At 34.3% G+C, this 17,355-nt stretch overlaps 1 protein-coding gene across 4 annotated transcripts in view; it reads right to left on the bottom strand.

Annotated features, from left to right (window-relative positions):
* The window catches only part of LOC125050600 (T-lymphocyte activation antigen CD86-like), an 85,428-nt gene that overhangs the window by 40,107 nt on the left and 27,966 nt on the right, over window positions 1-17,355 (bottom strand). For all 4 annotated transcript variants that reach the window (XM_047650538.1, XM_047650541.1, XM_047650540.1 and 1 more), the window contains exon 2: window positions 11,433-11,615. In XM_047650538.1, coding sequence (XP_047506494.1) covers window positions 11,433-11,505 — 73 coding nt within the window. In that variant the 5' untranslated portion in view covers window positions 11,506-11,615. The remainder of the gene's footprint in view (window positions 1-11,432; window positions 11,616-17,355) is intronic.

The following is a 17,355-nucleotide window of genomic DNA, read 5'->3' as shown; positions in this document are numbered from 1 at the left end:
GTCACTGTGCTGACGCTCGCTCATTTCGACAAAGCGGTGACGTCACAATAACCCTCCACTCGCTATGTTTAGAATGCAATTAGTATTGTCGCTGGGACATCAACGACCCTCGCTCGCAAATTAACTTTGACGCGTGTTTTCTTTGTATTGAAAACGTATTTTTTACGACACGTGATTTCGTTTAGGACATCAGAAGGAATGGCAACATTGTTTTTATTTAAAGCCAATATAAATGTCCGAAATTCAAGTATAAACTAAAGAACCAACCGAGAAAGAAAAATTTAATAATAATATGATTAGGAAGGACATTGGATTAAACTTAAACGGAGCAAGTAACATATTATATTATTGATAAAATAATCACTCCATGTTCAAATTAAGTCAATTAACAACTCGAAACAATCGGTGCACCAGAAGCTTAACTTCAAAAGTAGTTACTTTAAACCCACAAAACCGCGTTAAGCACTATTAAAACGGTACGTGATGACGGCAGAATATGCCAATAAAAGCATGAAGAGCCGTCTGTCAGGTCGTCGGCGCCAATCATTTCGTTTATTCCTTAATTGTCAGTGGCTCGCATCACGGGACGGACGCGGTGTCGCTCGCAGCGCTATCACTGACAGGTTAGTGTTGTACTTAACTGACAGCTGGCTTTGCGAGAATCAAGAGAGTCGCTTATCCAATTTCTATTTTGATTTTCGCAAATGATACATTCAATCGTCTCATCTATGTTACTCCAGTCGCTTTCAGTCTTTTATTAGGTGTTAAATAAATAATATAAAAATAAGTACGTTATGTATTATTTTAAGTCTTTAACGTCTAGAATACTGCGCTCAATGCCCCTCTGACAAACTGCTACTTTATTTACGAACTACTAAACATGGAACTAATTTGTTTTAGTAATATTCTTATTCTTAAAACAGTTAGTTGCATGTTTGACAAGCGTTTGTTTGTAAGGCACGGTTTACGACCTTGTTTCTAAGGCTCAGTCGCTTTTGAATATTTCCCGCAGGCTTCAGTATTTATTCCAGGTTGGCTGTATTCTGTGTTCCACGTCAAGATAAGAACTGTTTCTCTCGCAACTCATTTGTTTGCCAAGGTATGTGTTGCTTTTAGTATACAAAATCTTAGAAATTTCGTTGTCCACCAATACATTTGCCCTTTCTCCATTTTTTATGAACGTTTTTGAAGTTCTCCCACAGGCCATCTTCTGCTGTCATGATTTAAAGACTAACCCGTTTCTTGTTTTTGGTGGTTCGAGTATTTATGATCTATGTTTAGGTAAATTTTTCAATTTAGTTTATTTTTTGTTGTAGTCGATAAAAGCGTCATAAAGCTGTTCTCCTGTTATTTTTCAATAATTAGTTCTAATGAATATTATGATCTATCGCTGAAAAGCTATTTTTTATATCCTGCTTAGGGTTGTTTATTGTTCTGGTGCTAATTAAACTAACGAATAGTTTAATAAGACAGGTTTATGAGATTCTTGGTCAGTAGTTTGCGACGTCATTCGGGTCTGTTTTTTTAACTTTATAATTGATTCTGACCATGCGACGGGGCTTCTCCTGTTTCTAAGATTTTGTTGAAAAGGTAAGTTAGTGGTCTTCACAATAAGTCGATTTCTATTGTTATGCTGTCGTTTTTAAGGTTGCCAGGCCTGCTTTATCTAGCTTTAATTATTTCGTCGTGTCCATGATTTTCACCACAGGTCTTTGTTTAGTTACGTATTTTAGCTCGTCTCTGGTTATTAAGTTATAAGTAAGTCCGTTGTCCTTTTTAATTTCACCGTGATTTCTAAATAATTAAAAAGTAATAATACTTGGGGCTTTTTTCGAGCTACCATATTATAAATATTTATCTATATATTTTATTATGTACTTGTTTACTAACTTAGAGTAAGGAGTTGATTTTTCTGTAGTCATTGCCTTTTTTACAATGCATTCGACCGGTTAGTTCAATTTTATGTTCCTTGTTTGCGTTATCTTTTGAGGGACTCACCACCAGGCTTTGTGTTATGACTTTTAAAAACTTGTTTTAATTAGTGGCAAGATTCTGAACGTTGAGGTTTAATATTTCTTTGTTTTGTAACATAACTGGTTTACTTTATGGTATGAAGTCAATTTTATTTTTATATAACCGCCAGGTTCATTTCTAATTTGTTTTTACATTGAAATAAGTATTTTTAATTGTAAGTTTATTTTCGAGTTAGTTTTTTCCCTTTGCTTCTAATTATATAGACGATTTCAGTTTAGAGACGAAATCATTAGAAATTAGGAACTCTTGTCTGAGTTACATAAATAATTATAGTTATTCATACATTTTTAGAGAGAACATTTAAAGTAATAACAACTTATAATTGCAAGTAAACGAAACTATTTTATTGTTTCATTAGCTTGTAACAGAACAGACAGAGAGTTCAGCAAATATTCACCAAACAGTAAATTTAAGTATACTCTTACTGTTATTATGCTTTCCTACGTTTATGTTATTCTTTTTAATTACACTTGAGCGCTACATATAAATACCATTTTGAGATTCGACCTAATGTTGTTTTCTTAAGCTTTTGGCAAAATCCCAAAATAGTTAACGAAGAACACTAAATAACCTTCTCGGACTATACTTTCGTGAAAGTGCCTTAAAAAAGTGGCTCAGCATTACAATAAGCTCCTTTCTACACTAAGTTGATGAAACACCATATTGAAGATATCGCCATAAAGAATCGCGGAAGTTTCTTGACCTTTCATTGTTTCCTTCATTTTTATTTAAACGCTTTTGATTTGATGAAATTTCAGTTTAATTAAAGTGCATAGATTGTGTTAGAATAAAATCGTCATCATCATATAATCATAAAACGGAAAGCGACTATGCTTATTTTATTATTGGTGAAACAGAAGGTGAATATAATGTACTCTGTCAACCTGAAAAATTGGCCAGTAAATATAGAATTTTGTGATTGTGTGTGGTTTCGGAGATCTAACCATAGGATAGAAAAAAAGGTGGAAGTAAACAAATTAAAATATTCTACCAAAACGTAAGGGGCCTTCGGACTAAATTAGCTCACTTTAACGCAAGTGTTTTAGCAACAGAGCCAGACTTTAATGAGTCAATAGCTGATGCTGATTCGATTCCAATAGGCTTTACTATACTGCGATGTGACCGCGCAGACTGCCGAAAGCGGGGTGGAGAGATACATTTTTTGTATCTGGTTTTATTCAAGGTTGGACGTAAAGTGTGAGTCTGATCAGACACTGGTTCCAGTGAATGCACAAAATCCACCGCTTCAAATATGTGTATGTTGTATTCGAGGATAGGAGCAGCAGACTGGTCTAGTATATTTTCTTCGGAGTAAGTCTTGCGAGTCTAGATAACTTTTATAATATTTTAAATACTATTTGACGATTGTGTGCCAAAGGAAACCCTAAAATGATATGTACACTTAAAACATATATACCCGGAACGGTATACTGATGAAATTATTCGTAAAATAAAAAGGAAAGCTAAGATACACAAGCGTTATAAGAGAACTAAGTTGCAATGTGACCACCAAGCGTTTAGCTGGTGTAGGGCTGAGGTAAAGGTAGTGATTGCTAAGGCATTTGATACGTATCGGAAAGTTATTGAAACGAACGTCATAGATAATCCTAGGTCATTTTGGAATTTTGTAAAGAGCAAAAGGGCGAAAGGCAAAGTTGATACAGGCTATTTTGATATGCAAAAAGCATTTGACATGGTTCATAATGATATGCTCTTAAAGAAATTAGCAGAAGTTCGCTACATTGATTCGGTTTATGGCAAGTCACATTACAGATAGGGAGCAGTATATTGAATATGCTGGCATTAAATCTAAAAAATATTATACTCGGTCTGCCGTGACACAGGGAAGCAATTTAGGACCTTTATAACATTATAAATGGTAAATGATCTACCAGGAGTAGTAGAAGATGCAAAATGTTTGCTATTTGTGGTCGATCTTAAATTATCACTGCCGATTATTAGCGAGCGAGATTGTCTACGATTACAGCAGGATATAGATCGGAGAGTAAATTGGTGCAGAAAAAAGCGACTGCAGCTTAATTTTGCGAAATGTGCTATTATTTCTTTTTCCAGTGCATGATTCTCAATTCCAGACACTGGTTCTCTTTTATTATTACATAGAAGAACAGCAAATTCCAAGAGTAGCATAAGTCGAAGACTTAGGGGTTCGTTTGAACGTAGAAATGAATTATCGGGATAAAAATAGGAAATAAGGGCACTTGGACATAAGCTTAGATAATACTATCGTTTAAAAGCTGATTCTCTACAAATGAAATACATCGTCCACCACTAAGCTATGACAGATTTCAGCGATCATGGTCCCACCTAAAATGACAGTACAATTGGTTCGGTGTCAAAACTGCCCGGGCCTCGGTTCGCGAAGACCGACACCGACAGTGACAGGTTGCGAGCGACATTCGCATTGAATGTTCGGCGGATATTGCTCCACCAAACAATTGCTGTTACTATGAATATATTACCTAGATACCAGGTCAGCATTTTATCTTTCGGTGACGTGTTGCGATTGAAAATATGTTATCGAAAGTGATACAACTAACAAACATGAAGATGTTAAAATAGGTTAAACACATAAACGATACATTAAGCGAGGGAATGTAAATTGTTCGTGTCGTCCCCGAGCCAAGCTATTAAAACTACGCTTCTTGTCAGCGTTCGCCAATTACGTTTGAAAATACATTAATTCCGTCAAAGAAATCCAAGTAAACTAGCGTAACATTCACAAAGGACGTAATGAGGAGGTGCTTGTGAACACATGCGGGCGCTGCATCGGAAATACAAAACTGTTTACCCGGCGCGCATTCAAAGGCTTTTTATCGTTACTACCGAAACACTATCCTGTCTGCTCTATTGTAATACTACCTTACGAAATAGAACAGACAAAATAATATAATTTAACTCATCAAATGGAATTATCAAAATTCACACAAGAGACCTAGGAGTGGTCAAACTTTATACAAAAGTATAAAATGTAATACCGTCCAAAATAACTTTTAGTTTGAAATTCTAAATTGAGCTTCACTGCAATATCAACCTTAATTCTTCTGCTTTAACTTGATATTCGGTTAAAGTCAATGTGTATTTTACTTTTATTTTGTAAATACAGCGCAGTAGGTCCATAATTGGGGGTCAACGAACTAATGTCTTTTTCTTTTTGTGGTAGAGAAGCCGTCAGCTTACTAACGCTGACAGCTGCGCTTTTGTGCAAAATTTCTTTACTCATCACTTTTAGAGACAGGCATTTAGGGCTGATAATTCACTACCTTGCGCAGATCGCTTTAAACTCTTCTCTAATAACGGTATCGATCCCAATAGTATTAAAATATACGCAAAGTGTCATTCGTAGAAACTGAAAGAATCTTTTCCAATAATTCAGAGTTTAAATGCTTTAGATGTTACATGCAAATTGCTTTCCCTATCATAATTGCTATCATACATAAAAATATAATAAAATAGCTATCTTCTCATGAGAAGCAATTTTCCATTAGCAGATAGAGACGTTGCCAACTTATCTGGTTGCATAGAAATGTGCACAACGTTTAAGGTCGTCGCTCAGTGGGCTGTCGTCACACGTAACTGGTATCTACTTCGGTGATTCCCGATATCTAAGTATTGGGGTGAAAGACTTTTAGTCTTGTGCCTAACTCGTCTAAATTTCTTATCAAGGCAAAACAACATGGAAACTACTACTGAGAAAATATACGAATATTGTCTTCTTGTTTGTTTTATCAATTAAAAAAATAATTTATTCGTCATGTTGTGAAAACTCGGGTGCGGTTGGGAAAACTAAAACTGAAGTTTAAGAATGAATATTTCACTAATAGTCGAGCTTTACGTGATTCCATTTGCATTGCCGGAGGTTTTAACATTGTTGATGTAATAATGTGAACTCGGCGTTACGACATTTCCTCAGTTATGTTCAACAATGCCATCTCTACGTTCTTGTAATATTTTAATACATTTTAATTTTCCGTTGTTATTTCGTATATAGGGTTAAAGGAAATAATTTTGTGTTACGAAGGCAAAGCACAATAGTTCTCACTATTTAATACAATAAAAAATGTAAGTATCATCTCAATCAATAAATTTTATTCTAAAGCTAGTTGTTCTATAACATATTCAGAGTCTCAATATGAAATGGATAAAGACAAATTTGTCTGCAAACTTTGTTTATCTCTGCTAAATCAAGACGTAACAATTATAAGATTGAATCAGTCGCGAAACTCGAGAATGTTGGGCCTTTTCATCGATCGGAGTCCTTCAAAGTTTGTCTCTTAAAACTTATTCTGACCAAAAAAGATTTGTTCAAACAAAAATATTTCATCATTTGTAATAAATTCTTTGTAAGATTTTTTCGAATATATTGTCTGGCTTCGGATTATCTAGATTCTGACATCTTTTCTTGTCATGAGTATATTTGTTACTTTTTTTTACGCAAATAGTTTACTTTTTTAGCCCGTCTATATTTTAACTGATAATGCGCGTGATGTGGAGATTTTTGGTCCTCTTGCCAAGTGCCCTGCCTGTTTGGAAAGTATGTTCGCGACTTCAAACGGTGTATCCTTAAAGTCTATCTATTTTATTCATATTATTTATCATTTAGTATAAGCTAAATATTTTAAGCTTTATATAGTATAATATATTCAGAGTCGTTTGGCCCCGTCAGGCGTCCAAAGGCGATTTCTCAATTAAGTCGGTCGTAGACTTCGGTTATGGTCGCAACGACGACCTCAATAACCGTTAGAGTAAGAACCTATCTCTATGTTAAGGTATCTTTCTATTGGTGATACGTTACCCAAAAACTTCATTACTTGAAAATCCTAAAATTAATTTAAATTTATGTTTTTTTACTACCAGTGGAAAGGCGGACCCCGTAATAGTATATTAACTATAAGCTATTTCGTTGTTGTTTAGTAAATAATTTATATTGATCATAAACGTCAAAGATTCTTTTGTATAAATGTAAAAATATGGTATTGCTGCATCCGTGATTTATGTTAGTGACTTGTTGTTTCACAGATGGGAACCATTCCAGTTCAGTTCACTGAGCTTATAAAGCACTACAAGCAGGTTACATTTAAATAAAGCACTCAAAGTGAAGCTGGATGTATCCAAAGCGGCCTAGAGGGATTTATTTGCGATCATGTCGACCGACAAGTGAGCCTTTGCCAAATATCTGGCATCGCGCGTGTGTGGGCATAACTTTACCTGCCCATAGAGAACGAAAATCTCTACGTCTTTATACAACGACTGACGCCTAGCAACATTTATATATCAAACAAGTAAGCCGCTTATTAGATTATTGGGAAAATATTTTATGCTTTTATAAATTAAATTGATTGAAAAAGGAATATTTGTATATGTTTTTATTGAATAACTATATAGTACCAATAGGTAGGTAGGTTATATATCATTACTACTAATTTGACATTTCATCATCGGACGTCGAGGCAGAATTCGAAATTCCACCCGTATCACCTAGACGTCCGTCGTTTCACAACAGAGCGTTTTTTAAGGCTGCCCGCTGAAGAATTTCTGAACCAATTCGCACTCGCGAGCCATTGAGAGTGTCGAAGGGCGGCGGTATCACTTAACATCAGATGATCCTCCTGCCAGTTTGCCCCCAGTTCGTCTATATAAGGCTTGATATTAATACTTTACTTCATGATTTGATTAATACTCATAATGTATTTAACTCTAGGAGCATTGCGCTTTTGTTTCTTACACATTTACAACCCTTTTAATGAAACCTGTACAGAAGGGAATAATTTTTTCTATAACTTTATGTAGACTATGACAGGGGATAAAATGCCTAATTAATGTTGCCAGTAGAGGTTTATAATTGACTCATTTTAGAATTTCAGCAACTTATTATTTTTTCACGCTATTATGAATGAAATAATTTCTTTAAAAATCAAGACAAGATATTCGCAATAATTTTCCATGTGCCTCGTACGAACACGAATTATCTGTGTAATTCGCCAATGTATGTGTTATAATGTAATGAAACATATTTAATTCCCAGTAATTTACGTGACTTAATACGTTAAGTGGAACCAAAGTCAAGTGGAGATTGTGGTATTCGGCAATAGAAGCGGCTGGCATTAATACTAATACAAACAACCCAAATACAAATAACTTCTCGCCACCCGATCTATTAAATCGAAAATCTCCATCGCAAACATAGATTGATCGAAAAACTATGTTAAGCTATCACCTCTATGTTGTAAGACTTAAGGATGAAAGTTGAATGACGAGATTGTATGATATTTGCGGATAGTTTCGATTAGACAAAGGAAATTGAACCTTATGATTCGTGTGGCTTGACCCAAATTACTAAGTACTGCCGCGTAGGGCTGATCTCTTGAGGATTTCAACTACATATTATGTTTATATTTATCGAGCCTTGAATTAGACATCGATGTGATTTTTTTATTAGGGCAGTGTAAATGAATACATATATACATATATAAACATCGTTTATTCAATAACCTACACTACTACTATTACGCGGGTAGTTTGCAGCCGCCTTGTACAGTGTTTATCCAACATAGGAACGTAATTGAGCTTTGTAATATCATTATTTTAATTAATATTATAGATAGATAATTAACAGCCCTATGTGTCAACCCTAGCGAAAACCATTTAAAATACCAATAAAACTTTGAGGGTGTTGCCTCAGGTTTATTGAGTAAGCAAGATTGAAACCCCAAGGTAGGGGCAAATCGATCAGGATTAGCCCCAGAAGCCGCCCTGGGTCACCGGAACTACGATATAAATAATCGCTGACCTTACCGCCACCGTTAATTAAAGATTATTCAGCTAAGTGCGAATAAAACTTCAGGCAGGTCAAACTTAGTATAATCAAAATGTTGAAATATCATCAATACTGAAGCCATTTCTTAAAGTAAATCTTATTTTGTTAGCAGTCGCAAGGCCGTTCCGACCACCGGTGTTCCACCCCATAAAGTTCCAGAAGCATTTAGACCTTCCATTAATACACTCGACAAAAACTCAACAAAAACGGCTCCGCTCGGTAATCATTCCCTTTGATGGCCCGCACTGATTCCTACCCTTTTGTTTTTACCTGAAGCTGAAACACTTTCATCTCTAATGGATTTTGGGGACAATTTTTTACTTGACAACTTTACTCGATCACTTGTTTCGCTTTTCTACCAATTAAGGCGATCTAGTGATTACAATTACTGGCCACTGGGCAATACTTTATACGAATACTTGTAACGAAAGCTTGTTTGATGAATTTACCTAATAATGAGTATATAATATAGGTATATACCGATCAATGTTGTCATTGGATGTCATAATTAATTACCTTTTTGACATCTTGTAATTAATTTTATTTCATAATAATATTTATTAATAATGGAAGATATCGAGTCAAAGTAGGTTTATTATGTAGAGGTAATGGCGACATTGTGAAACATTCGCACTCTAATTCGTTCGACAATTGTGGTGTACGGTAACGTGGTCATGAAAATATATAAAACAGGGAAGATTTCTGTTTTTTGAATGGAATGACATTGTTGAGCAATTGAAGTACGAGAAATATCTACAAAGATTCCGCCTGATTTAAAGAGATTTGCTTTACATACGCGTCAATACATATTTAAAACCGAAAAATGGAAAGGAATATGATTTACATAAAAAAGATACAAGTTATTAGTACTGAGCTTACCGAATGGAAAGGTCTTAAAGGCTAGAAGACAAAAGGTAGACTAAAAGTCAAACATAAAATTAAAAAAAAAAAATTATAATTAAGTTATCAACACGAGAAACATTTTGTTTTTGTACTCTTTACATTTTTACAAAAACATGTTTTCTTAAAATATATATTTGATTATTTAAGGAATATCTAAACATTTATTGAAAATTGTGATTCTATTGTAAAACTAATCTATGTAGACTATACTTCTGTCGCTCTCACAGCGCTGGCTGAACATATTATAATAATGAATTTAGGAACCGACATCAATAAAACTCTATATTACAAACAGTACTCTATCTATTGGGAACCTTAACCTTAGCTGAAAATAATTTATTTAAAAAAATAGACGAGATATTATTTGCATTTTTTCCAATAGTTGAAATAAATAGGTTTGATGATATGTACATCTATGAACGCAATTTTACGTTAATATTATGCTCTGCAACACTTGTGTAGAGATTTCTGAGCAGTGGTTCATTCCAAATAACTATAAGTTTTTCTATAAAATTCTTCCGAATATATAGTTATATATATCTATACATCATATGAATATATCTTCCGAACTTGTTAAGCAAAGCTAAAATGTTTTTTTTAACGAATTTTGGAACGCAGAGTCAGCTCATTAAAAGTTATTGAAGCCAATTGGAAATAATATAAATAAAATATTTAAAAAAAGACATCGTCGTCCTACTTTTAGAAAGAGTAATTAGTTCACTATATATGTGTCAGGACACTGATAAAGATATGACTGTGCTGATTCCTCACTGCATGGTATTCACAGAGCTACCGATCGATTTGCGTCCAAAGCCGGCTCGCTGCTCACTCAAACGAATTTTTACCTGGATGCAGTGCCCGGATTTACTAATGCAGGTTACTTAATATTTATTTACTACTACTAGCCTACATTAACATCGACTTTGATGACAACTTATCCGTCTAAATGTATCTCAAGTTAATTATCAAAGATTTGTATATAAATTACTGATGAATTATAGTACTAAATTACTAGGATAGGACTTAGATGCTAGAATCATGTTAGCACCGCAGCTGTAACGAAACCGCGGAAACTTTGACACTAACTTATTTGCTGAAATATATTCAAGAGTAAGGAAGCACTAAGCGCCCCCGTACCACGAGACCTACGCCGAGAGACGACGACACATTCCCATATTTACATACGTACTATTAAATCACTGTTCTCGTCTGTAAATGTGTCTTGGCGTAGTGGAAGAGCAATGGTCTCCGTTATAAGATATTCCCTCTTTTATCTCAACGGATACGTTTTAGAGGGAATATTTAAGTGTGATTCAGAATGAAGAATTGTGTTAGGTAGTGAAATACGATGTATTATGTATGTTTTTGTAAATGAACGGCGGTTGTCTGCTAAAGGGTAGAGGGAATCGTATTTATTAGGTTTTCTTATGTAACGTTCACGAGCGTTTTTATTCTTTGAAATTTAAATAAAGTGTATTCGTGCGATGTTCATGCTTTATCAGAGGATGAATAAATCTTACGACAACATTGATATTCATCTCTTTGTTATTAGCTCAAGGGGTGTTTCGATAAAATTCCTTACCTTTGTAATATAACTTTTTGTTGACACACCGAAGCTTAACAATAGTATTTTTACTTTATTAAGACATGCAGGACATACCTGTGCCGGGACTCGAAGCCGTAGTCACGTAGAAGCAGTGCAACAGTAGCGAAAGCAGCATCTTGGTCCCCATCGTGCCCTCTCACTTGCACTTTCTCATCCCATATCGCCCTTTCTCTATTACACCACTTGACAACTCGTCCATGCTTATTCCATTGATTATGACACAGTTCTACACCTCATCTGAAACAAGCACCAGAAATGTTATGTCCTCGAATATCAGCTGGTACATATGAGTATAGTGGGTGAGTGGGATATATATATATATAATTAGCAAATTTGAAAGCCTATTTGAATTCTTAAAAAAACGATATTTGATTTCAGTCTATCCTTGTCCAGATCAATAAGCTTTAGTAAAATAAGGCATTTATTTTTGTTTCACTGGAGCAGCGAAATCGAATCGTTTGATGTCAAATTATTTACATTTCAATAATTACTCTAATTAATTCTAAACACAAACTTATTTTCTTTCGAGCTATATGAAGGGAAATGAAAATTTATTTATTTTTATTAAAATGTTTTAATCAAACATTCTATTGTTCCATTATTTGAAAATATTGTGTATTTCGGGTGATTGATAATTTTCTGTTCCAACATCAATTAAGTCAGATGGATATTACTTTTGTATACTATATAAAGCTGAATTTACCACATTTCATTCATTCAGTGCCTTTTTTAAAAGGGTAAGGGTTTTTTTTACGTTTTTGTATCGAGGCTCCAAAATCGACTGAAGGAAAAAGTGGCAAGTGGAGTGTCTGAAAAAATTTCAACGGCCATCTTTCGACAGTTAGTTATTCTATATTGTTATTTAAAGTAAATATTAATTGCACAAACTCCCACCTATCTATCAGAACCCGTACACATGAAATACAGTCCTAAACTTCTTCTACTTGTATATAGGCAATATAACTTAAATAAAATCGATGAGCTCTTTGATCGCGAGTCCCCGACGCTGAGATGCTTAAACAAATTTAGCGCACGGCTTTGATAACGTTAAGCTCAATATAAAACAAGCAAGTTGCCAGTAAATTGTATTAAGTTGCTTAAGGAATTTCTCCGATCCTCAAAGCTTCAGCTATCGCACTTCATGTGAACTTATAAAACTTATAATATCACGTTTAAAACTCGAAATAGTTGCTTTCTAGACTTACAAATTTGTTACTTCTGTCGTATAATTAACAAGAGTACAAGAGCAGTTTAACAAAAGTTTTATTTTAGCTACCTTAACTATGATCATAATGTTTAGAACAAGTAATTTCAAATAAAATTGAATTATTATTTTTTACGATAACACCTATTATTAAAAATAGAAATTCTACATAAACAAGAACTACCCTACCTATATAAAAAGATTTATTTAAGAGAAATGAAATGTCTCCACACGAGATAAAGAGAAAGGCACTCACCACTAATGGCCTTCCTTCAAAAACGAAACGAATATAAATTATTGACATCAGCCTTTTGCGCTTTGCCGCTATTTATTTAATGTAACCATAAAAATTTTAACGTCACTGGCGATACCAGCCGATAATTGATGAAGTGCTTCATAAATCGCTCAGTGCGGAGTGTGGAGTCGAGAGGAAAATATCGTGCAAACTTGCGAGTTCACTACTTTAATAGCTGCTATAATAGCACGGATAGCGATATATTGTTATAAAAATTAGTATTGACCGATTAATGTATCACTTAAATCACCAAGATTTTACTTAGTTGTAAATTAGAAATAGAATATAGAACGAAAAAAAGATAATCAACACTAGTTGTGCTAGTTGGGAGGCAGAACATTTTTCAAAGGATGTGACGTGGTCTTATCGCGTCGTGGCTCCGAAGACGTGATTTCGAAGCGAACTGGTCAATGAAACGGAAACAGGCGAATGTGCGGAATGGTAATGGCCTTAGGACGTGATTTATTAGAAGCTCCTTGCAGATACGGTATCTTTGTGAGTCCTTAAAAATAGTAATACGATTAAATAAATAACACTATATGTAGAATTTTCAATAAACGAGATAAATTTAAACTAATTATAATATAAAAATAGTATATTGCTGTAATTACAATGAATTCAGTAGCCGATTGTTCAAATATTTAATGAACTGATACACTAAGAAAAGTTACATTCCTGTGTTTTCATCAGAAGCCTTCCTAATAACACATTGTAAAACTATTTTAACAGCACTAAAAGTAAATAGTAAAGTTGGAGAGTGGTAAAGTTATAAAATTAAACATAAGCAGAAACACACGACAACATGATTAAGGCTGCTTCGGTTCACTCGGAAACAAGTAACAAGAAACATTAACAGATACAATCTGCAACTCGGCACTAACACTACTTAAAACTGTTGTGTTACACTAATAGCGCAAACAATGCGGTCCTCACGAGGTATTACGCAGGTGGCTCTCGAGAACCTTCCTTGCCGGCTCGCCTTTTCTACTCTTTGAAGCACAAACGGCACTTGATATGCATATCTACGTCTTATTATATAGTTCCCGTACTTTCTTGAGAGAGGCGGTCGACACCATCGTTTCCCGAGGTTTTTCATTATTGTATATACTACTATACTTCATCATATAGTGCTTATATTTTACGTAAAACTAAATAATAGATTAATTAACGGATATAAAGGAAGTCAATTAAATGTTTAACAATGTATATTAGTGTTCATGAAAATGTAACAGGTTTTAAAAACCCTCCAATCGTAGGTGGATTTATAGCATCCTAATATTAACTTTAGCAGGATTCATGACCAAGACATGAACTTTTAAACATGTATTAAGTGAAGTTTCATTCATTTAATACATATTTAAACGATGTCTTGTAAATTACTATTAAAGAACAGGAGGAAATGTAGCGAGTATGTGAAGTACAAAGCCTGTGATGTAACAAGTTACGAGAAGTGACGTCCTCGTTCTTCCCTACGTCACAGTAACGACCGACGACTGCCGTTTAGAACTCTCTATTGTTGTACTTTACCTCGTACTACTTCACCACAATTGTTGCCATTATTATTATACGATTTTGGACAATAATGTTTATTTACCTTGTACGACAGACCAAAACGCCTCGCTTTTATTATGTTTTATACTTTCAGCAATACGCAGGTGTCAGAATAAACAATTTTCATAAGTTATCGTGACACACGTTGGCCAAATTGTACAAAGCCGTTAAAGGTATTTTGTATACGAAAGGTGAACTTAATAACTACAAAAACTGATGAACTGACGCGCAATACATTCGCACGGTCGCTGTTTTTGCGATAAAATTAATATTGACAGATTCAGTAATCGTAATTACAATCTATAAAATACACTTTTGCCATAATTATATTAGTTAGGATAGTGAAATTAGTATGTCTGATAAGTTTCTCTCCCAACTCCCAAGTTCTATTTATCAGCTGTAGGCAGTCGCCGCCATATCTTATTTAGGACAATAAACTGAGGTGACCGAAATTGCACATTTCAAAGTGAATTCTGTTTTGTGGACTTAATAAATTTGGGGGAAGGCAAAAAAATGTTGCGCCGTGCCAAGTGGTAGCAGAGACCGAGTGGCGACGAACTATAATCGCACTTTGGCACGGTTCCGAACCCGGGACGAGCTTGTAACTGGGATACCGCGCTGATACATTCCCGCACTATATTATTGTTTCGCTTCTCCATGCTGGCTTATGACCACGACGGAAATTTCCAACGCCTGCTTTTGTTGCTTAGGATGGATATTTAAGAGACTCCAAAAATCGCCAAGGATAAGATTTACTAATCAACGTGTTATTTTATGTACAGGTTATGTAAGGTTTTGTGAACTCCGTGGATAACCTGAACTCAACCTACAAAATTCTGGAGTTTCCAAACCACAACGCCGAATATCGTGTCTTCTGTACTAACCTAGGTAATATGTTGACTTGAATTACAATCGCTAATGGTTATCTGTAACACGGCTGATCCATTACGGCATGTCGAGGCTGGAGGACCACTCGAACCCTAATCTCTGTGGACGTCTACAGCGAACACGCACATCAGAGTTACGATTTATATAATAATATATATATTATAAATACACCTTCCATCATCGGTAGAGTTTGATTCCTTAACTACTGTGTTACGATTTTATCGCTTTATTTTAGCGCTCATCCAACTACTATCTAAAGTTATTTCTGTTTGTGTCATTCTAATGATTTGTGTTAAACGTTATAACAACATCCAAAAAAGAAGCTTAACCTAAAAACAGCACCTGTAATAGTCCGAATATGCTCCGCAAACGAGATATCCGGGACTCCTGTCTGTGGATTCCGCTCTCAAATCACTCATGGAGGAGTCATTTGGCGTTTTGATAAACAATAACTGCGACAAAAGTGCCGCTCGACTGAGTTTGTTTACACTTGGAACTAAAATTCAACATTGATATTTGACATCTGACATCTCACATGAATTACAATCGGCAGCCAAGTCGAATTTTTACGTCAAATTAAAAGTTGCTCTTTCCTCGGTGATTGCGTGATTTACAAGTGAGTTAGACATTTTCGCGCGAAGTTAAAAGATATTTTATATGTAAATATTCTAACATACACAATTTATATGTATTTCGGGGTAAGTTGATAAAATAATTTTAATAAATATGGAACGTGAAAAGTTAGTTTTCTCAAAATTACCAAGAATGTCCTGGATGCGCTCAAATTGAAGGAGCTGGTACTAGGCAGCTCCCGCAGATGAGAACGGTACTGCATGTGGGGCCAACTTTGCGCTGTATGCGCAGACAGGGATTCTCCATTGAGATGGCAAGTGGTACCCCCCTTTCTTTTTGATTTGGATGGGATAGCAGGAAAGGGGTATGAAATGGAGGGGTAGGATAGTAAGGGAAAGAGAAGGATAGGAAAAAGGATGGGTACCGAAGGTGTCACTTACCACACGAAACGTGAGTACAATAGGATAAACATCACTTCACGACGGTTTTTTTTAAGACTGCTATTTCTCCGGTCGTACCTACCCATTCAGCTGATACCCGAAGGCAGCAGCATCACACTCCTACAATTAATTTATATAATACTAAAACTATACTTGTAATAATTTCAGAGTACCAAAAGTTCAAGGCCCCTGGATAAAGAAAGACACGATAGAGCAGACATTTTAAAATGATTGAATTTTATCCTTCAATTATATAATAAATATTGGTTTTTATAACGTTATTTAATATATTTGTCTACAAACAGTCTACATTTTTGACTATATTAATTAAAATATTTATTTTTATAATAATATTATTAAATATATTAATTAATTAGCTCTTTGTGAGGCTGGGTTTGAATTGGTGTTTATTATATTTTAGTTGTGTACAAATCTTACAGGTTAATTTTTTCTTTTGAGTTATTTAATGAGTGTGTAGAAAGTAGTAATTTTGTTTAGTAGTAATTTATATAATACTAATAATTTTATTATATTGTTCTATTATTAAGCTGTATAAAATAACAATGCTTATATATTTTGCATTTTTGTTAAGCAATTTAATTTACACGGTTAATCCATAATTGGGTTGATGAACAGGTATAAAAGGTTTTTTTTTATATATGTTATATTAAACATCAAGCATTATATTGTTTCTAAACATGCATGAAGTCTTTAAATACATAGTAGATTAATGTCCAATAAACAATTTCAATATTATTAGATAAGTAAATAAATAATACTATACAATAAGTTTAATGTAACACACATTTGTTTAATTAATAATTGTTTTAATGCTCCTCGATTTTTGGGTCTAATATGAATTAAATATGTGTGCGAAATTTCTCAGCCATATCTATTACAATAAAACTTAAAATATAATTTGGCTGATTTATTAAATGAACGAACAAATTTAAGATATTTTACATAGAAATACAATATCCTAAATAGTTTTATTAAAATCAAAGTACATAGTTAAATAAGTTAAAT

Source organism: Pieris napi, chromosome 6, assembly GCF_905475465.1.
Source record: "Pieris napi chromosome 6, ilPieNapi1.2, whole genome shotgun sequence".
NCBI classification, from domain to species: domain Eukaryota; kingdom Metazoa; phylum Arthropoda; class Insecta; order Lepidoptera; family Pieridae; genus Pieris; species Pieris napi.
Note: the sequence above shows the minus strand (reverse complement) of the source record. Positions and strands in the feature narration are given on the sequence as shown.